General features: G+C 40.5%; 1 protein-coding gene across 8 annotated transcripts in view; it reads left to right on the top strand.

The window, feature by feature from the left end:
• Positions 1–4,385: 4,385 nt before the first annotated feature.
• The window catches only part of TRAF5 (TNF receptor associated factor 5), a 45,627-nt gene continuing 27,997 nt past the window's right edge, over positions 4,386–22,015 (top strand). For 4 of the 8 annotated variants that reach the window (XM_072647912.1, XM_072647917.1, XM_072647909.1 and 1 more), the window contains exons 1-2: positions 4,533–4,642; positions 6,190–6,310. In XM_072647912.1, coding sequence (XP_072504013.1) covers positions 6,252–6,310 — 59 coding nt within the window. In that variant the 5' untranslated portion in view covers positions 4,533–4,642; positions 6,190–6,251. Of the gene's footprint in view, positions 4,643–6,152; positions 6,311–9,037; positions 9,092–22,015 lie in introns of those variants that run through there. The other 4 variants (XM_072647916.1, XM_072647914.1, XM_072647915.1 and 1 more) reach the window with 4 other exon arrangements.

Here is a 22,015-nt window from a genome sequence, read left to right as displayed (position 1 = left end):
AGCTTTACCTGGCATGGTTTTGAGTTCCCTCCCACATCCTAATTGCCTGTCTTTCAAAATGCTTCATTTATACTATCTTCTTACCAAGCTTTCGCATTCTACCCTCTACCTCTGACATTTGTTTTTCTCTAATTATCAGTGATTTGGAGCATTTTTTTAAATATGGCTATTGATAGGTTGGTTGTCTCTGAAAACTGCCTGTTTATATCTTTGACAGTTTATTGATTGGAAAATGATTTATTCCTATAAATTTGAACCAATTTTCTATCTATCTTCGAAAGGGTACTTTTATCAGATAATCTTGTTGCAAAGATTTTTTCTTAGTTACCTGCTTTTTTTCTAGTTTTAGATTCATTTGTTTTGTTTGTACAAAACCTCTTTCATTTTATGTAATCAAAATTGCCCATTTTTTTCTTTTATGATCTTCTCTATTCCGTTTGGTTATAAACTCTTCCCCTATCCATAGATTTAAAAAGTATTTTTTTCCTTGTTCCTCTCATTTGTTTGTTACACCCTCCATTATGTCTAAGTCATGTATCCATATGAAGTTTATCTGATATAGTATGAGATGTAGGTCTACATCTGGTTTTTGCCAGACTGATTTTCACTTCAAACCTGACTCAGCCCTTTACCTTGCCCTATGTACATAGGAAACTTCCCCTCAACAGCTTGTACTGATTCCCTGCTTTTTAACTCCCTTTTGTGTCTTATTTTCCTCAGTTAAAACAGAAGCTCTTTGAAGACCAGAACTGTCTTTCTTATAGTTTAACTTTGTATTACCAATACTTAGCACAATGTCTGGGAATCTCTTTGGCTGTCTCTCTCTCTCTCATCCTGGCTCTTGGAAACCTAGACTGAACCCTTACTTGCATGCTAATCCCTAGGCAGGGCTAGGATTCAAGTCTTGCTGGCCATGGCCCCTGACTATTCTCCCCCAAATCCAAGAGGCAGAGATAAAGCCCAAGAGTGACAGCCAAGTCACTCCCTTTGACTTCCATTTTTCCTCCATCTTGTCTCAGCTTTGCACTCCCACCAGGATCTGCACCAAATGACACGTGCTTTTATCACTCATTAAAATTCTTTCAGGAAGGCAAATTTCCCACCCAGGTTTGATGAGCTTACTGGTTCCCTCTCTCCAGGCTGCCCCATCCTAGTTTTGGCTCTTGCTGTGTAGACTGCAGATGAAAGAGCACCACACAGAAAAAACAGGAAGGGCTCTCAGAGGCTGTCTACTTCAACTCCCTCATTTTATAGAGAGAAACCAGAGACCCAAGGAAATTAAATGAGTTGTCCAAGGTCACAAAGGTAGTAAGGAAGAGAGGTAGGGTTTATGAGAGGAAAGGGCATAAGATATAAGGAGACTGGAAAGACAGGATGGGGGTGAGTTATGAAGGGCCTTGGACACCATGCAGAAGACTTATGTTGATCCTGAGGGTGATAGGGAGTAAGCAGAGTAAGGAAGTAACATGGTTAGATCTGAGCTTTAGAAAAATCATTTTGAGGGGCAGCTAGGTGGTGCAATAGATAGAGCACTGGCCCTGGAGTCAGGAGGACCTGAGTTCAAATGTGACCTCAGACACGACACTTTGCTAGCTGTGTGAGCCTGGCCAAGTCATTTAATCCTGATTGCCTTGAAAAAAAAAGAAAAATCATGTTGATAACTGAGTAGACACTGGACTGGAGTGAGGAGAGACGAAGCAGGAAGACCAATTAGCAGGTTATTTCAGTAGTCCAGGTGTGAGGTGATGAGGGCCTGAACCAAGATGGTAGCATCAGAGGAGAAATGGGGGCAAATGTGGAAGACATTACAAAGGCAAAGTTGACAAGCCTTGGCAACAGAATGGATACGACAGATGAGAAAAAGTGAGGAATCAAGGAGGACATTGGGGTCGTGAGTCTGGGTAATTAGGAAGATGGTGGTACCACCCACAGTAACATGGGAGTTAGGAAGAGGAGAGGGTTGACAGCCAGGGGAGAAAATAAGTTCCATTTTGGATGTGTTGGATTTAAAATGTCTATAGATCATTCAGTTTGAGATGTCTAACAAGGGGTTGGAGATATGAGACTGAAGGTCAGCAGAGAGGTTAGGGTTACTAAGTAGACCTGATAATCATCAGCATAGAAATAACAATGGAATTCATGGGAGCTGATGAAATCACCAAGAGAAGTAAAATGGATGGAGAAGAGAAAAGGATCCAGGATCAAAACCCTGTGGGATACTATTTAAGGATCAGTTTAGCTAAGATTAGGAAGTATATCACCAGGAGTTTATTGGGCAATGACTTTTTTTAAAAATCAGAACAACTCACAAAAACATCTATTAAGATGTAGAAAAGTTATAACCTATGCTGATGAAATTATGCATCTTTTGAAGTTCTCACATTATTAGTAATATGATTTCAAATCAGGAGCATCACAACCTCCAAAGAATCAAAATTACAAAGTATCTGAAAAAGAAAATGGAAAGATCCATGGTGGGTGTAAGTAGGTTGGAGTATATAACCAATGATAACCTCCATGAAAGCAATGGCAGAAAAAACCCCAAAATCTCAAGAACAAAAACAACTGGAAAAGGAAGTGAACTTGTCATGAGTCTAGCAGGAAGAGGCAAAGAAATAAGGAGAGAAAATAGATTTTTAATAATTTTTAAAAATTTAATTTTTAAAAAAGCATTGAGCTTTGAGTCAGGCTGATCTGAGTTCACATCCTCCCTCAGACATTTACTAACTATATCTTCAAGGGTAAGTCACTTAATGTCTCAGAGATTCAGCTTCCTGCTCTGTAAAACAGAGTTGGCACTATTTATATTACTTTTCTCCCAGAGTTGTAAAGCCTGTGAGCAAATCTAAGGCTAGAAATATGTGACTTCAGTTATTGGTACCAGAGATCCTGAAGGAAGCAGAGGAAGCTCTCCACCATCTTGAGTGGCTCCTCAAGGAGGATTTTTGGAAACATGAATAAGAATCACACAGGATGAAAAGGATTATAATCTGAAATCTCAGCACTGGTTATTTTTTAAAGCAAAATCTACAATCAGATCACTGATTAGTTTAAACCAGATCCCAGCCTTGATAAAGAACAGTATGTGCCTACTATGAAATGAAAGATGTGTAAAATTAAAACTTACTTACCTCAAATTCATCAAATATATTAAGTGCATCCTATGTACCAGGCATTGTGCTCTATGCTGGGGATTCAAAGAAAAGCAAAATAGTCTCTGCTCTCAAAGAGTTCATAATCTATGGAGGAAGACAACATGAAAACAACAAAGAAATGCCAAAGGCAATCTCAGCCCTCAGATAACTCACAGTCTATTAGTCCACACAGCATGCAAACAAATATGGATAAACAAGCTACACACAAGTATAAACTGGAGATAATCAATAGAGGGAAGAGAAAGAAGATAGAAATAGGTATTTGGGTAGTGCCAGACAATGCGCTAAAACCTTTTCAGATATCTCATCTGAAGACTCTATAAGCATGACCCTCTGGGAGGTACTAGAAGGATGAGAATTATTCAATTTCTCCACCTTAATGGGACTGTTAGATTCTATTGGAGGGAGGTGACAGATGCACAACCACATTACTACATCAAATCCACCCTCAGATACTTACTAGCTGGGTGACCCTGGGCAAGTTGCTTAACCCTTTAACCTCAGTTCCTCATCTGTAAAATGAACTGGAGGAAATGGCCAAACCACTCCAGTGTCTTTGCCAAGAAAACCCCAAATGGAGTCACAAAGAATTGGCATGCCTGAAACTACTCAACAATAACACCAAAAACTACCACACAAATTGCATGAATTTTCAGAATTTCAGTGGTAAGAGGAAGCAGGAATCGAGGATTACCCTAACCCTAACCCTAACCCTAATCCTAAATGCCGTCTATTCTAACCCTAACCCTAAACCTTCTACTGCGCGGAATCAGGTAAGCCTTAAGCACGATATGGCGATTGAAGTGGTCTTGAACGTAGAACTGAAGGTAGAATAGGTAAAGAGATTGGCAAATACCCTAAGGTAGGAAAGGGCAGGACCAGGGGCCAGAAAGGGATGAAGGACGAGATAAGTAAGTCAGTTTGACCGAAATTTAGAGTTCCAAGGGATATATATACCCTATTACGGAGCCTGGTATTCTCGTTGATTGATTCGCGAATTTTAAAATAGTCTAGTTTTCAGAGAAAGGTACACATGGCTCTAGTGGAAGGTATTTTTTCAAGTGCTTAAGCAGCCTCTGAAGGGTATTTCCTCAGGCCAGCATGTCTTCTCCGGCTTCGGTCACCACCAGCAGCCCCTCCGAGAAGGTGGGAGAGGAGGAGGTGAGAAAGGGGGAGGTGAGAGCGTATGCAGCGGGCTGCTGCTCCTCCCCACCCTTCTCTCAGCCTAGTGACTCCCTCCGCCTACTCCTCCTCGCCGCCCGCCCCCCACCCCAACTCCCAACCCCAGCCCGCCCCTCCAGAGCGCTTTGGGGAACTGAGTCGCCTCCCATTGATTCACTCCGCTCTGTCGGTGTCCTTTGGGCGGACGGGGCTGCATCCCGGACTTAGCCGTATGGCTGGCCCCTAGCTTGTGTGCCCAGTAACGTCCTGGACTCCGACCGGGCACCGAAGTTAACGTGCATCCCGGAGGCAATTCCTGGACGAAGGTAGGGTAGGGCGCAGCCGGGGAAGTGCCGGGGGCCGGAGGGGATGAGGGGAGGCGGAGGGCTCTCTCGGTCCATCCCTTCCACTCTGAAACCGAAAGCGCTGTGAGTTGGGGGCCACTTCCTCTCGCCTGCCGAGCCCAGACGGGGCGGTAGGGCGGCCTCCTGGCCCGAGGACGGGCCTGGGCTGGGGACCCCCGCTGCTGCGCCTCCTGGGCTTCCTCGGTTCTAACGGGGCCTGCCCGGGATCGCCACGGGCAGCCGCGCTCCGGGGGGACAGGAAATTTTACCTTCCTTCCACTTCGGAGACGAGGGGGAAAGAGAGGCTCTTCGCAGACCAGGAAAGAGGGGCGAGGAGGTCTCCCACGCAAGGCAAGAATGATCTGGAAAGGGGGAAAGAGAACCCCAGGGCAACACCGCAGTGGCATGGGCTTGGGGGGAAAGGGCGGCGCCAACCTTTATGGAGACCTGAGAGCTCGGATTCCTGGGGTCGGGCCGTGGTCTCGGGGCACACGACGGGAGAGGGGGCGGCAGATTAGTATTGGAATCAGTTGTCTTACAGGAATGGTTTCCCAGGATCTTAACTAGGGTGCAGATTCCGGGGGGCGGAGAGCGGAGGGAAATGTTCCCAAAACCTTGCTTGAGAGAGGTGTTGAACGAAGTGGAGTTATTAGAGGCTTAGGTTCGCCCTGGTGAGCCCTTGGGTCTGGGGCCCATGGGGCCCTGCCGTGAAAGGACTGGATCCTGCTCAAGGCAACTTGAAAAGCCGCCTTCCCACATTTCATCTTTACAACAGCCCCAGGAGGCAGGAGGACCCGATGCTATCTTCATTCTACAAATGAGGAAACTGAGGCTCTGAATGAATTTCTCAAGGTAGCACAACCAATAAGTCCCAGGACTAAGAACCAGGTGTTCTGGACTCTGAGACCAGTACTACAACCATTACATAAATGCTTCTCAATTCAATTCAGTTCAACTCAACAGACATTTATTAAACACCTGTAGGGCCTGTGACACAAACAAAAAAGCCCCTAACCTAAAGCAGTTACATTCTGTTGGGGGATAGAAATTGTATGCTAAGTAAATACGAAGTAACTCACGGAAATAGAGATAATGAACACCTAGGGAGTAGAGGGGAAGTCGGAGGAACCAGGAAAAAACACCCTGAAAGGAGAGGTGACACCTCAACTATGATGAAAGAAGCTAGGAATTCTAGGAGACAGAAATGAGGGAGGGAGCGCATTCCAGATATAGGACAAAGCTATGGAGGCTAGAGATGCAATGTCATGTATGGGGACTAGCAAATAGGCCGCTTTTACTAGAATAGAAAGTGTTTGAGGGAAAAGCATTTGAAATAAGACTGGAGAGGTAGAGGTGGGACCAGGTTGTGGAAGGTTTTGACTTCAGTAGTTAGGAGAATAAATGAGGTGTAACTAAAGCTTGTGGTCTTTGATGCCTCCATTGTACTAAGTCCTCATGAACAAAATGAAGCGTGTGAAGTCATTTATTTGGATGGAATGCCTTCATCTTCGTTTGTCTGTTCCTTGCAGAGTTTTGTGAGAAAACTACAGATGGGAAGGGAAAGGGAATAAGCAATTTTATAGCACCTACTATGTGGGCCAGACATCTTTCAAATAGGATCCCATTTGGTCCTCACATCAGTTCTGCAAGGTAGGTGCTTTTATTATTTTAATTTGACAGTTGAGGAAACTAAGGTAAAGTGACTTGCCCAGGGTCATGCAGCTTGTGTCTGAGGTTGGATTTGAACTCAGCGCTTCCTGACTCCAGAACCCACACTCTATCTAATAGCCCACCTTGTTGCCTTCAAAACTCTAATGTTGCTAGATCTTTGAAGATAAAATATTTACCTGTATGCTTTTGTCCTGTGTACTTCTGTAATAAGGCCAACACTTTATGATGTTACTTTTATACAATTTGCACAATGGCAGTTTCTTCCATTTCCTAAAGCTGCAATGTTTACTCAACCTTAGCTTTACTTCTACCATATGGATAATCTTTCACAGACTCCTGCTCCTTCTTTAAAATTTGCTTTTTATGTTTTTGTTCCCTTTTCTACTTATATTTGAAGGTCTAGATGTTAGAATTGTCTATATCTTCTCTCTAGGGGAAATTGATCCCATTTCTTTTCTCACATTTTCTTGCACATGAAATCATCACCTCTATTTTTTTTCTTCCTCCCTTTCCTGATAGTTTTCATCCCACCATATTCTACCAAATTTTTGTACACCTTCCATTACACCGGCAACATTATCAGTTTTGGTGCTGGGAGAATAAGGATATCCATAAATCTTTCTGTACTTCCTTCACCTCTTTCTTCAGAAAGAAAGAGAATTTATATTTGTTATTCAGATATTCACTGTTGAAAATTCTCAGTCACTATGATTTTATTGAAAACGTGAACCAAGCAATATGAAGAAATTCAAGACCCCAGCCCCAGTTTTCTTAGCACTACTAAAGAAAAGAAACTCAGATTCTGATGCAAACAACTGAACAAGATCAAGTTCCACAAATTGGGTCAGAATAAAAAAGGGAAGCTGAATAAGATGAATGGGGAAAAAATTTTAATACCTTGGAAACTTGAAGTATAGAACTTGAAAAAAATTTAACTTAAGGAAATTTCTCAGACTTGCATGTGATAATAGTAATACTATTACCATCCCCCAGTTAGGAAAGTATGTGATGATAAAAAATACTATAAATTTAGTAAATGAATTTGTATTTTTACTAATCACAAGAAAGTCTGTATATATGAAAAATATTAGTATATTTCTCTGCAAGACATATATTATTTATTCAGGCTACAGAAGTCAAGCTACATATTTTCTTAGAACTATCTAATCAAAATTCTAATACTGGACATACTTTCTGAATTTGCAAACCCCCTCAAAATAACTTGGGCCCTCCCTGTTCTCATCTTCTTGGGTTTACAAACCACCCAAGATGGAAACCACGTCAGACACTATGACTTCTTATATAGTTCTTTTGGGTCTAAAAATTGACTGTGGTAGGAAGAATAGATAGAAGTCACTGGCCATCTCTGAAAAAATATTGGTTGTGTTCAGAGACATGTACTTAGTGGTGGGAATTCAGAGAAGGAGGAGATTTGGTCCCTGCCTCTTTCTGTCTCACTTCATGATATTGAGAGTAAAGGGTCCTAGAATATTGCAGGGGAAATAATTTGCTGAGTATCAGGGAACTGTATGCCAAACCTGAGCTCTATGGCCATTGAGTTGGGGGATTGGTGGAAAGTCAAAGTTGGAATTTGGCCAGGCAGCCCCTTGGGGGCTAGTTGTTATCTCAAACATAGCAGGGCATACTTGAAGTAATTAGAAAAATTATTTGCTTTAGATAAATGTTTCTTTCCCCTTTCAATATACTTTCCATGTTTTAAATCTAATCCAGTTTTATCCTGAGCTCCCTTGTGGATTAGGACCAGCAGGGATTAGTCTGACCCAGTCCATGTCCCAGAAGCAGGCTCAGAGTTGAGGTGAACTGGAAGTGGAGGGCAAGGGAAGGGAATGGTTTTAGTGGAGATCCAAGTGACAAAATGCTAAGGCAAACAACCAGTCCAGTGGGCCAGGTAGAAAGTGAACTGAATGTGATGTAAATTATATAGGTCTGGAGCCAGTAGTAGTTCTACATGGAGTAAGGACTGGGAAACACCCTTGACAGAGAAGTGCAAAGCCTCAGTGATTGACAGATTGCCTCATGTAAAGGCCAGCTAGAGACAGTATCTTTTTATGGCACTGGTGGGTTAGCTACACCCAGTCCTCCATCAGGTTTGTCTGCCTCTCACTGCACCCAGATTTTACAGATGGGAAAAGCTGAAGCACTTAGAAGTTAAAGTGACTTGGGTAATTTAATTGCAGAACTCATGTAAACCAGAGGTAAAAACCAATACCCAACCTTAGTTCCGAGTGCCAGACTTTCTACATTAGGCCACTGTTTCCTAATCATGCATCCACCAACTGGAACCAGTAAATTTTTACTGACTAGAAAAGCTTAAACTGTAAAAGGTAGTTACTTAAAACATACAAACTTCAAAAACTAGTGGATAGAGCCCTGAGTGTGACATCAAGAAGATCCGAGTTCAAATCCAGCCTCAGATACTCACTGGCTGTCTGACCCTGGGCAAGTCATTTCACCACTGTTTGCCTCAATTCTCTCATCTGTAAAATGGGGATAATAATAGTACTTACCTCCCAGCATTACTGTGAGGATTAAATGAAATAATGCACAGTGCCTGGCACATAGTAAATGCTATATTTTGTTATTCATTCGTTTCACTCGTGTCTGACTCTTCATGACCACATTTGAGGTTTTCTTGTCAAAGATGCTGAAGTGGTTTGTCATTTTCTTCTCTAACTCATTTTCCAGATGAGAAAACTGAAACAAACAAGGTGAAGTGATTTACCTGAGGTCTCACAGCTAGTAAGTGTCTGAGGCTATTATTATTAATATGGTGTAAAACATACTAGATCTGGAGTCAGAGGACCCCAGTTTAAGCCATACCTCTACCACCTATTATATTTGTCTCCTTGGGCAAGTTAGAGTGAGTGGATAGAGCCCTGGACTTGGACTCAGGGATCCCTAGGTTCAAATGGTTAATGGGGGTAGGAATCCTTTTAGTTCTCCCTTTGGGGGAGGGGTTTGAGGGAGGGGCAATATCAAATGAGATAGCATATATTATAATTATAGTACAAAGATGTCAAACATGGGAGACCTCTGGCCAACAACACTCCCAATCATGACCAGAATCAGATTAAAATATGATTGGGGAACACTTAGCAAAATACAATAGGACATAGATAATGTTTACATGTGGTTTTCTAAGTCAGTGTGCAGTGGCAGGGAATGTTAGGTATAGTTTGGTGGCCCAGGTTTCTAAATGAGTTTAACATTAGTGTAGTAGATAAAAGAACAATTCTCAGTCAGGAAATCCTGAGTTCATACTGATTGTGAGATTTAACAGGTCAATGCCCCCAAGCTAAGGCTGTCAGTTGTAAAAAAGGGAGTTTTCTCATTGAGTTCTCTATGTCAAAGAAATCCTAGATCTGGTCCAAAATGTAAAGTTCTTTGCAAATGTTAAAGTAGGCTATAAATGTCAGTTGTTAAACCACTTAATTTCTCTAGGTCTATGTCTTCTGTAAAATAAAGGGTTGCACTAAATGACCTCTGTGGTCCCCTCTAACTCCATGCCTACCACCCAATGATCCCTCTGGCTTCTTCTTTTGTCTCCATACTTTCTCTGTCTTGGATCCTTGTCCCTAATTCATTGATCTCAAAGAATACTTGTGCTGAGACTGACCCAAGGCTTGGAACTGAGATATTTTACTGGTTTAAACTGTAGTTTTAGTTGGAAAACACAGTTGGATTATAATCTTGGTTTCCATAGAAGCTGGATTCTACTTTATCAGTAGCTTGGTACAGTGGGAAAAGCCTCTGGCTTTGGGAGTCAGAAGATACAGGTTCATATCTTGTCTTTGCCTGTGTCACCTTCAGCAAAACATTTAAATTCAGTGGGCCTCAGTTTCTTCAACTGTAAAATAAATGAGTAGGACTAGCTGGCCTCTGAGACGCTTTCTATCACTACATCTCTGACCCTATTTCACCCTTTTTTGCCTGGCAGGAAACCCATCTTAGGAATTATGCCTTCATTTTGCACAATTCCCAAGAATCTGGGACATATTTCGGTAGGAATGCTTGTGATTTAAGGTCATTATATGTTAGTTCCTACAGGAATGATACTTATTCAGTGAACTCAATGTCACCAGTAGGCCTTGAACTCTGCTAGGGTTCACATTTGGGGTGACAGGTACCGACATGAAAAGGGCCCATGTCAGACAACAAACATTTATTAAGTACATACTATATATCAGGCACTGTGCCAAGCACTGGGGATACAAAAAAAAAAAAACCCAACCCAGACCTAGCCCTCAAGGAGTATATATTTAAATGGAAGAGATAGAGAACAGAGAGGGAGACAAGTGCAATTAATCAGTTTATGATTCATCAGAAAAAAAAAGATTCTGACAGTGCAAGTCAGGAGAAAATGCAGTCTTAAAAAACTAAGATGTTACTAGTTATAGTAATAAAACAAGAAAAACATATTGAAGAATTAGAAGAGGCAGTGAGGAAAAAAACTAACACTCTTTGCAGATAATATGGTGGTATTTTTAGAGAATCCTAAAGAATCAAGTAAAAAACTAGTTTAAACAGTAACTTTAGCAGAATTGCAGGATATAAAATAAACTCAAATAACCATCAGCATTTCTATGTATTTCTAACAAATTCTCGGAGGAAAAGATAGAGAAATTCCATTTAAAATAGCTGCAGACAATACTTGGATTCTTCCTGCTAAGACAAACCCAGGAACTATATGAACACAGTTGCACCCAGGAACACAAAGGCATATCTAAACAATTGGAAAAATGTTCATTACTTATGGTTATGCTGAGTCAATATTAAAAAATGACAATTCTACCCAAATTAATTTACTTATTCAGTACCATATCAATCAAACTACCAAAAATTATTTTATGGAACTTAGAAAAATGACAAGATTCATCTGAAAAAACAAATGGTCAAGAATATTAAGCAAATTAATGAAAAAAATGTGAAGGAAGACAGCCTAGCAGTACTAGATTTCAATTGTATATACAGCAGTAATAGTGAAAGCAATCTGGTACTGGCTAATAGAGGAAAGAGGGGGGAAACATGTATTAAATGTTTAGTATGTGCAAAGTATTGTGTTAAATACTGGGGCTATAAACAGAAAATCAAGACTGCCTTCTCTCCAAGAGCTCACATTTTAATGAGAGAGACAACACAAACGTAGAAGGTATCAGCAAGGAAGATAAAAAAGTCCCATAGTCTTTAGGGTACAGGGGCAAAGCAGATGTTAATGCTTCTTTTTTTAATGTCACTTCCTCTGATAGCATCATGTCATTTCCTGATGCTAAGTTATTTGACAACTGTGAGACTTTGGTGATAAAAACTTTTATTTCTGGGTCTTCAGTAATTGTGACTGTAGCTTCTGTAAGATCAGCTACCAGACTACATCTTGACAAGGGTAGTTTCAGAGGATGATGAATGAGGATGGTGGGCTATTCCCACGGCTCTTGGGGCCAGGATCTTAGTCTGTCTACCAGGCATTGAAGGGAGATGGTGGTCAGAATGGTGGTGATGGCTTGACTTGCTTGGCACTTGGTGCCTCCTGTCTCACCCTCAGGATGCCTTGACCTGCTTGCCCTATGTGTGATGGTTGGTGCAGAAATTGTCTCTTTTTCCAGAGGAGTTGCTTTCCTGGATGATTGGTGTGAGGGCTGGGTTGGAAACAAGTCTAGCCAGAGTCTTGTTCCTGTCTGCCTCTTGATGGCCGTTGCTTAGCAGTTGCTGATGGTGATGAGAAAAGTGGATCTGATCTCATAAAATAATTTCTTACTTCAATAATATCTGTGGGGGCTGGGGTTGAAACAGGTCTGATGGTTTAAGGGGCACTACTATTCCCAAGACTTTTGGATCAGGGTCCTGGGTTGTCTCCATTAGGGTCTGTGGAGAAATGGTGGTCAAGATGGTAGTAAGTTGTTTGATTTGCCTGATACATAGTCTCCTTTTTCTCCCTCATGGTGACTTGCTGCTGCAACTAAAGAAATTGTTTTTTTCATACTTAATATATGGATTGACATTGGCTTATTCACTCAGTCTGTGTGCCAGGTGGTTATGTATTATATACAATATTTGAATTTTCCCTAGGGAAGAGTTTGACAGTGGTGCCCTCATTTGTCTGTTTGCTTTGAGCATATTGAGAAATATTTCAATTTATGTATGCCAAGTTAGTGGGTTTGCAGATTATCTTACCTATTTTTAAATAAGCTAACCTTCACAAAATGTCCTAGTAGCTTAAAAAATAATTTTGCAAAGAAACTATGGATTGAAAATATTGTTCATTGTGTGAGCGTAAGGGAACAGCAAGAAATGGGAGAGCTGAAAGTTCTTTGATTCTTAGCATGTGCTCTTTCAGCCATGTTGCAGGGTAAAGTCAATGCCAATATAAACAAATCTGACAAAATATCAGCCAAAAAAATTAGAAATTATCAAGAAGATTATTTGAAATACGGACTTAACATCCGCTGTGATTGTAAAACCTTACCCTAAGTGCATATGACTTATGTCTTGAGAGATATTAATGATAAGATGAAACCACTGCAATTAGCAAGATACCTAAAAACTAAGCTTTTGCTTCTAGAAGTGATTTAGATGTAACTGATATTTGCAGCCTTAAAAAAGTTAGAAACAGAATTTAACCCTCAAAAAAATTTCAAAGAATTTCAGTGACATTTGACTCAATTTGATTTTTAAAAAATGCTTAAAAACCCCTACCTTCTGATGGACATTAGGGGAAAGAGAAACCTACCAGCTGAATCTCAACAAAAACATTATCTTTCTCCTAAGCATTACTGGTAGATGGAATTGAAAATGAGCACCATGATTTAGTAAGAGCAGCCAATGATGCCCTCTTTCCATATGGACTTATGTATCTGTGTGAATTATTTTTTCGGGCATAGATAGCAACTGGACCCATGATATCATTGAGATAGGGAACTTTACTAATGCAGGTGTCTACTTGGGAGTTGCCTAGCACTGAAAGTTTGAATGACTTGCCCAGGGTCACATACCCAGTATGCTTCAGGTCTTCCTGGCTGGAAACCAGTTTTCTGTCAATTACAGTACATTGCCTCTCTTTCAGCTGGGACAGCCATTAAAACCAAGAACCAAATTAGAATCTCACCTTTGCATTGCTTTATCACAGAAGTAAGTCAGTATTTTCTGAAATAATTCAGTCATGTTGGTGTTACTAATAATATTTTTGGGATGTAAATCATTATTACTTTAGTGACAGCCAAAATGAAATAGGAAATAGATTTTTAAAATTTGTTCATCTTTTTAATCATTCTCCAAAATTTTCATTTTATGTATGTTTTCTAATTATATATTGTATGAAATGTACAAATTGAAATGCATCATATGCATTTCAGATATATACATTGTAATATGTAATATATTGTAATATATATGTAATATAATTAATAAATATACAGATATTGGGGGTGTCCCCAATATATTTACTTATATAGGTACAATCAAAAAAGCTTGGAGATGACTGGCCTAAGGTTTCTTCTAACTCTGGTAGTCTGTGAGTCAACATTTCTAAGTGCTAAGAAGATGTAGAATTTAAGGAGGGGTTGGTTATTTCTGAAAGAATGAGACAAAAACTTTTGTGTTATCAGTGGATAGGATTAAGTGTAGTTTTGAAGGAGATGTTTGTCTTTATTTCCACAGTGCCTTGCAGTTACTAGGGTCCTAATAAATATGGGTTGAACTGCAAAAGGGAAACATGAGTTAGTCATGCAGAAGAGGTTGACATTCCAAGTAAGTGGTAAAGTCATCTCTAAAGATCTAAAGAAAAGAATGAAAAGGTCATGTTTGGGGAAAAGGGAGTAGATAGATAGCTCAGGTTACAACAGAGATTTGGACAGAGGCAGGGGTGATAAAGAAGGGGAGTAACAGGAGATGAGCACTTGATTTCAGCTACATTTCATGAAGATGCCTTGGCATTGGGACCTTTCCCAGGTATGTATGTAGGCAGGTGGATTCTGAGAGTATAGTCGGTTCTGTTTCTTGGCTAGACAGACTGTCTTGATTCTAGGAATTCCATTTCTGTAACTTAATATTCCATTTGGATTAAACTGACTTTCAGACAGAAAGAAATGGTTTACTGCAAAAAAAAAAAGTGAAAATCAGTAGGGGTAAGTTAAAGGAAAGATACTTGGGAATTAAAGACAATGTCCAAACTCTGTTTAGAATTCAAGGCGATTTTCAGGTCATTCTCTCCGCATTGCCTGCTTTTCCTTATAACCTAATCTCTTATTACTCCTCAAAATAGATGCCCCTACTTCAGCCAAGATTTTTCATTTTCTCTCCTTTATAAATGTCATGCTCATCCTTCTCCTTCCATTTCTATGTCAGCAGTAACACATGCCTTTCCCTTCTTTCAGAACGTGTTCAAACATCACCTCCTGAGGGAGGCCTCCAGTGACTAATCATATTTCAATTAATCCATCCCTTATTATATGTCCTCTCAAGATTGACATATGTAGTTAGTTCATGCTCTCTTATCTGGTACTTAATCATATGACCCTGATAAAATTACGGATAAAGTTGTTAGTTTTTGGTGCCATCCTGGTTTCCTTTCTTCACCCTTTTACTGCTACTAAGTATTGATTGCTAAACAGTCTTTGAACTTCCTGTCTTCTAAGACTAATAGGCTCTGTGTGTGTGTGTGTGTGCGTGTATGTATGTGTGTGCGTGTGAAGTACTATGTAGTTGTTTGCTTTGTGTAATAGTGTGAGCAGGAACCATCTAGCAGAATAGCTTAGAAAGCTTCCTTTGATAAGAAGTCTTTCCAGGATTTTCCCAGAAGATATAGTATCCGTACAAATCTGACTAGTGATACATTCTGACACTGAAACAATATATCCACAAAGGGAGATCCAGACAAAATTAACACAGGATCCAGAATCAAAGAATCCAGACCCCAAGGAAACAGTTACAACAGGAACTGTTGCTCACACCCATATTGAGTATGACTATAATTTAGGCATCAGGGAAGTTTTTTTATATGTAATTCAGACCCTTGACTACCTGTGCAGCTGGTGGGTCCTGGACCTCCTCTCCTCTCCTCAAGGCCTCTGTGGGCTATAGACTATGGATTTGTGGGGATATTAAAAATGGAAATCACAAAGAGTTTGGGAGTATTGAGGCTGCTAGTCAGCTTCCTACTCCTATTGTTATAACCATTCCTTTATGATTTATTGAAATATATAGTCCAAGATTTTTCTTATCATGGTTTTCAGGGAATTCAACGATTTTTAAATTATCTCTTAACCTGTTTACGTTTAATTTTTTGATATCAGATAGCTTATCTTTTCTTCTATTTTTTCAGTCTTTATATTTTGTTCTAATATTTCTCACTGCCTCTCTAGTTTCCAGAGAGTTGATTACTTAGGCAAGGCTTACCACCTTCTTTTCTGATCTTTTCTCAGGAGCTTTTATTCCAAAGCTCTTACTTTATTTTTTCCACATAACCATATAGCATTTGTGGAAAATACTGTTTTTTTCTCTTGGATCATTGCTTGCAGTTGTTTCAGAGTTACTCTCTCCTTTTTAGGAGGGAATTTCTGGATTTGTAATAATTTTGGGTACTGGTTGGTGTTTTCTTTGATTTCCTCGGCTTTATTTCCTGAATTAGGGCTTTTTTTCTAATGCCAGGCTCTGCTATAATTTTGTGTAAGAAGGTTAGGCCTGTTCAGTCTCCGCCTTGCTTGACCTTGACTCTGTTTAGTCTGTTTTTTTAAAGTCAGTTGGGGTTAAGTGACTTGCCCACAGCTAATAAGTGTCTGAGGCCACCTTTGAACTCAGATCCTCCTGACTCCAGGGCTGGTACACCATCCGCTGTACCACCTAGCTGTCCCAACATTGTTTGTTTAGTCTTGCCTTGTTTTGTCTTAGTCCCCTATGTTCCTGCACTGACCTCCACCTCTCAGGGTTAGTCTCCTCTGGCTCTTTGAGTTTTGAGTCCCTTATGGCATCTCAGGATAGAAGGCTCAGCCCTGAATACTTAGACTATTAAAATCTTTGCATTACCACACCAATACAGGTTGTTACTGTGAGTTTACAAGTGCTCTGGGGCTTTATGGGGTAGAAGAGTTTCTGCCCTTGCTTCCTCTGGACAAGTAATCCTGCAGTCTACATGTCTTTGGCCCTTCTCTAGTCTTGCTGTGAGGCTAAGAGTTTATTTGCCTGCATTAGCATTTTCTTTGAGGGCAGCCCTCTTTCATATTGTCTGTGGGCTGCTGGCTTTTTGTGCAGTTCTGGGGTAGAAGTTATTTATTATAGTTCCTCGTTGGATTTCTTGGCCATCATTTTGTCTGGTGTGAATTTCAGGTTTCTTCTGGAGTAGGTGTGATGGATCTGGGAAGACTGACAGTTCGGGCAGCTATCTTGGTGGAAGTTGCTTAATAATCTTTTCTAATCTATGACATATTGGAGTTGCCTTAGCTGCCTTTAAAAGTCTAGTGTTTATTTTCTTGACCATGAACTTCTCTTAATATTAATTAGCTCACATTTGTGTAATACTTCATAGTTTATAAAACACTTTACTTACGTAAGCTCATTTGATAATGGCCACCAATAGACAGAATATGGGAAGAAGGAATGAATATATGTTCCTTTTGAGCCTTCTGGGATGGTGACCAGTGAAAGACATTTACTAAATACTTGCTGACTGACTAATTAAAAAGCCATTTGGATCTGTGCCATTCTGAGGAACTTAAGTTGGAAAGCCACTAGACTTGATTCCTGTGCACTTGGAAAGGACCTGTTCTGGTCTGCTGGTCTTGAGGTTTTGTATTGAGAATGAATTTTGGTTACCAACTTAAAGGGGTTTTCTGGGTATCTGTTGGCAGTGGTACAATTATATACGACTATGACAGCCTCTAGGGTAGTTTGTAAATCTGATTGGGGGTTTTCAGCTCTTCAGTAGGAGTTGACTTCTTAAATGTTGTGTGAGTTGTGAGGGAGGGAAAGAAATGACTGTGAAATCTGAAGACTGTAGTTCATTCTGGTTTAGGTATAAATGGAATAACTAAGTCAGAATCAGTAGTAACAAATAAGAGAACCCATTATCTTTATGGTAATTAATATACCAGTTATCGTTCAGTCATTTCAGTTGGGTCTGACTTTGTGATCATATTTGAAGTTTTCTTGACAAAGATTCTGTAGTGGTTTGCCATTTCCTTCTCTAGCTCATTTTCCAGATGAGGAAACTGAAGCAAACAGGGTTAAGTGATTTGCCCAGGGTCACACAGCTAGTAAATGTCTGAGGTCATAATTTAACTCAGGTTTTCCAGACTCAGGGTCAAGCGTGCCATCCACTGTGCCACCTAACTGCCCCAATGTACCAGTGTGGGTACTAATTTACTATACATTTTGTTGTTTCCATCTAATTGTTGCTTTAAAGGTAAATGTAGTATAAAATGAATCTTGATTTGTAATGTGGAAGAAAGTATGAATCAACACTAGGGCATGAATTGTCTGTATTGGAAGATAAAATGAATTGATAGACAATAATGTTGGAATGTTTCCCAGAGGGAAAAAATTATGTATGCCGCCCCTCTGATATTAAAAAGTCCATCATGAAAGAGGACATGGGACACCTTAATCACCAACACCATCTTAATGTCTTGACTATTGGAAGGAGTTAAGTCAGTAATAAATTATGAGGCTCAATAGGAAGAGGAATTTCTTGCTGTAGTTTTCCTGCAGTAGCTTTGGGCTTTGAATTGGTGTCCTTGGTCTAGATGTAGACCTTACGTGATTGAACAAAATAAGATATTCTGTACCAGACCCCAGGATACTGAAAATCCTTGGTGATTAGATGAAAGGGGTTTATTTAGCTTTCTTTTTTTATTTTCACAATTTAATCTCCCCAGTTACATGTACAGTTAATTTTAACATTCTTTTTGATGAAAGGTTTCTCCTAATTCCACTGTCACCTCATGTAAAGGTCATGTGGTACTTCTGCTCATCCCTTCCAGGAAACACATAACAGGGCAACACGTATAGAGTCACTAGTGGATTCTGACTCAGTGGGAGAGTTTGGGTCCCCCGTAGAGCAACAAAGCAAGTCTGGGTGTTGGTATCTTGCTGCAGAGAGTCACTGGATGAACTCTTTTGTTTGGGGCTGTCAGGGTAGCTGCAAAGTTCTTACATCTTAAGATTGTCCTGATGAAAGAGTTGGGTCCCCATTCAAGTCCCCAAACTTAGGTCCGTATGATAAAGCATCAATTAGCCCAAGAGTTCTGTTGCCTAGAAACAGTACTTCCAGAAACCAAATGGTTTTTGGACTTACTTGGGTGCTTGAAATTGCACAGGGCATCCTAGACTACTCCTGGATGTTGTATTTTTTTTGAAATTATGTTACCATACCTTAATGACAAGTGAGTCCCAGGCCATATAGTTCTGTTTCACAGTGGACAGTGGGAGAAGAATTCACAGGGATAAAATATGACAGATCATGAGGTATAGTCAATTTATGTACCATTGTTGGAGGTAAGTATTACTACTGTATCTTGAGGGTGGTATGGAAAAGAGTAGGTCAGGAGGGTAGCTGGGGTAAAGTACCTTAAAATCTTGGAACTTATATTTGACCATTGTCAATTCTCAGGACACTATAGGAGATGGTAGGGGGAAGGATGACAATGGTAAGTCTCACTATCCTATGATGCAGCAATAGCACATTCCCAATAACTGGTGCAGGTTTGTGATAATCAGAGGATATGTTTATGTCAGGACATAAACATTCATCTTTAGAGGTTCCATCCTCTGCGCCAAGAACTTCAACTTTTTTTGTGTTTTTTGTCTTTCTTTGTATCCCTGGTGCTTAGCACAGTGTCTGGTATATAATAAATGCTTCTAGTTTGACTATTATTGACTGAACTGGCCTTTTTAAAGCTTGGCATGCAAATGGTGTTCATGGAGTAATGCCATGATTTATCAGGCAGGCTGTCCAGGAATCCAGCACTATTTCAGCTAAGCTGGAGCATCATAACTGGGGTAAAGAAACCAGAGGAGATGCCCTTTCATTGGTCCTTATTCTTTGTTCTTCTTTTCCTTCTTTTTAAGTTCAGTGGAGCAGAGGGAAAATAAAGACCAGCTGAGGGTTCTAATGGAATAGAAACTTGAAAGATTTAGGGACATTAAGTTTCTCTCCCCCTGCTTGCCACCACTCTTGTGTGCGCACACAGAAACAAAAATATCCCCATAGGCTCACTGCCTCAGGCTTCCAGAGACACCCAACAGTACCTACAGTTAACTCTGTTAGTGGGACTCAAGGATAAGAGGTCACTGTCTTCACCTGTGGGATTTGGGGCAACCTTAGTCTTATCTGTGTCTCAGTTTTCTCATTTGAAAATGACTGATTTCTCCCCTGGGGGGCAGCTCGGTGGTGCAGTGGATGGAACACCAGTGCAGAAGTCAGGAGGATCTGAGTTCAGGTCTTACCTCAGATGCTTGGCACTCACTAACTGTGTGACCTTGGGCAAGTCACTTAACCCCAGTTGCCTCATCCAGGGTCATCTCTAGTCATCCTGATGAATATCTGCTCACTGGATTCAGATGACTCTGGAGGAGAAGTGAGGTTGGTGACCTGCACAGCCCTCACTCACTCAAAAGAAAGTCAAGTGCAAGTCATGTTATCATTTCTCTGATGGCATGGTCTTCTTTGGCAACGAAGGACAAACACACAGTAGCTCATATCAGCTATATGTATTAGGTATGTGGTCCATGCAAGAGATATGCATGTTGTCAAGGTTTATATTACTTTTCTCTTTGCTTTAGAAGGTTATGGTAAAGCGTGTTCTTTAACTGTTGAGACATGATAGGTGCCTTATACATTTCAAATGATGGCACACATCATTTAAATTATCTAACTTGTGTCTGAAATGTTATTTTCCATTTGTCCCCAGGCCAGATGTTGTATGATCTTTTTAGGTTTACTTTTGTAAAAACCAAGGCATGCCTTCCCCACCACACCAGATTTCAAATCGGTAGGAGGGGCCTTTATCTCAGATGGTATCATGTAAAGGATTCAGTACTTGTGGCAAAGTGGGAGTTTGCCATTTTCTTCTTCATAGAATGAATGGATACACCTTTGATGCCCCAGAAAGCCTCATACATATGCTTTTTGGATTCATATCTCTCCCAGTCCTCTAAATATTAAAGCTTCCAGTTTCATCACCAGGAGTCTAGCATTTTCTGAACCATGAACTGACTCTTGGAATTTAGTATCCAAAAGGATTTTATGGAGCAGTGACTAAAAGAACACAGGGATGAACTGAATCAGGGTAGGGGGCTTAGAAGTCCACGGTTGACCAATTAGACAAATGGGAGAGGTCCTGCTGTCCTGTCCTCACTGTGATAAATAGTTGGATCAGAGAGAGTATAATGGATAGCCACACTCATTCTGACTTAGAGCAATTAGCCATCAGTATGCTGAGTTGTCATGAAGTTCTCTGGCCACAGGATTATTTTCTCTTCCCCTACTTGAAATCCCCAAATTCTCATTTTCATGACAGATCAAAAGACTACAAGTTCTTCTGCCCTTAGACATAGAGTATTTGAAATCAAGGCAGATGAAAAGAAAAGGGGCAGTTTGGTTTGGCCATGACTTGGTTTCCAGGACTATTGGAGATGCTTCTGATTTCAGTGGCCTGATTGTATAGTAATGACAGATGTTAGACTGACTTCCTTTGTCTTGAGGAGTTCCTTTTTCTAGACCATAAGATTGTGCTAAACTGAAGAGAGTTTACCTGGAGAGAATGTGGTATGGTAGAAAGAGGGCTGGATTTAGAGTCAGAGGACCTGGGTTCAGATCTTAGCTCTAGCCTTACTACCTATTTGACCTTAGACAAACACTTAACCTTTCTGGGTCTCAACCTCCTTTGTTTTTAGATAAGAAAAACTGAGGCCCAGAGAAGCTGCCAAAGATTATACTGGTAGTAAGTGACAGAGTTGGGATTTGAACCCAGAGGTAGGGAAAGACTGTATTTCCTCCCATTACTGCATTTGCTTGGGTGGGTACCCTTTCTATTTAGGGTGCAGTACGAGAAAGTAGTTGAAACTAATTTTTTGGTATCCTATTCTGGTTAAACATGTGAATGTAAAAGAGGGAGGTTGCACTGAGTCTTATTTATCCTTACAATACCTCTCCCAGCACAGCACATTTCATTGCACAAGAGTAAGTACTTAATAAGCCTTTGTTAAATGAGCGAAGTAATGATTACAGCCTTGCACTCTCATCAGCACTAAGAAAAGGCAGGAAGTGATCTGGTCTAGAGTCAACGTGTTATCAACTTGGAACATTTAACAAGCCAATATCAGAAGTCATTAGGCCTGATTGATGTGGAGAGACTGATAATTTTGGCTGTTATGAATGTCATTGTGGGATGGCTCATAAACCCATAGAAATATCCGTTAAGATGCTAGATGATCTGGAGTCCACCAGAGGCTATTATGGAAAGGGAGCTCTAGTTTAATGGGTTGAAACAGATGGCCAGCTGGATTTTATTTGAGAAGAGAAAAGAGAGGCTGGAGTTCTGTGAGAAACTTCATCCCTATGGTGCCTACCCATTTCCTTCCATGGGCCCCAGTGGAGACAGCTTACTGGGTACCAGTCATACTGCCCACGGTAAAGATATTGCCCTGCTCTTTGCCAATGAATCAGAATAGAAGAGA

The sequence above is a fragment of the Notamacropus eugenii genome, chromosome 2, assembly GCF_028372415.1.
Source record: "Notamacropus eugenii isolate mMacEug1 chromosome 2, mMacEug1.pri_v2, whole genome shotgun sequence".
Classification (NCBI taxonomy): Eukaryota; Metazoa; Chordata; class Mammalia; order Diprotodontia; family Macropodidae; genus Notamacropus; species Notamacropus eugenii.
The sequence above is the reverse complement of the archived record's forward strand: the minus strand, read 5'-3'. Positions and strand labels throughout refer to the sequence as shown.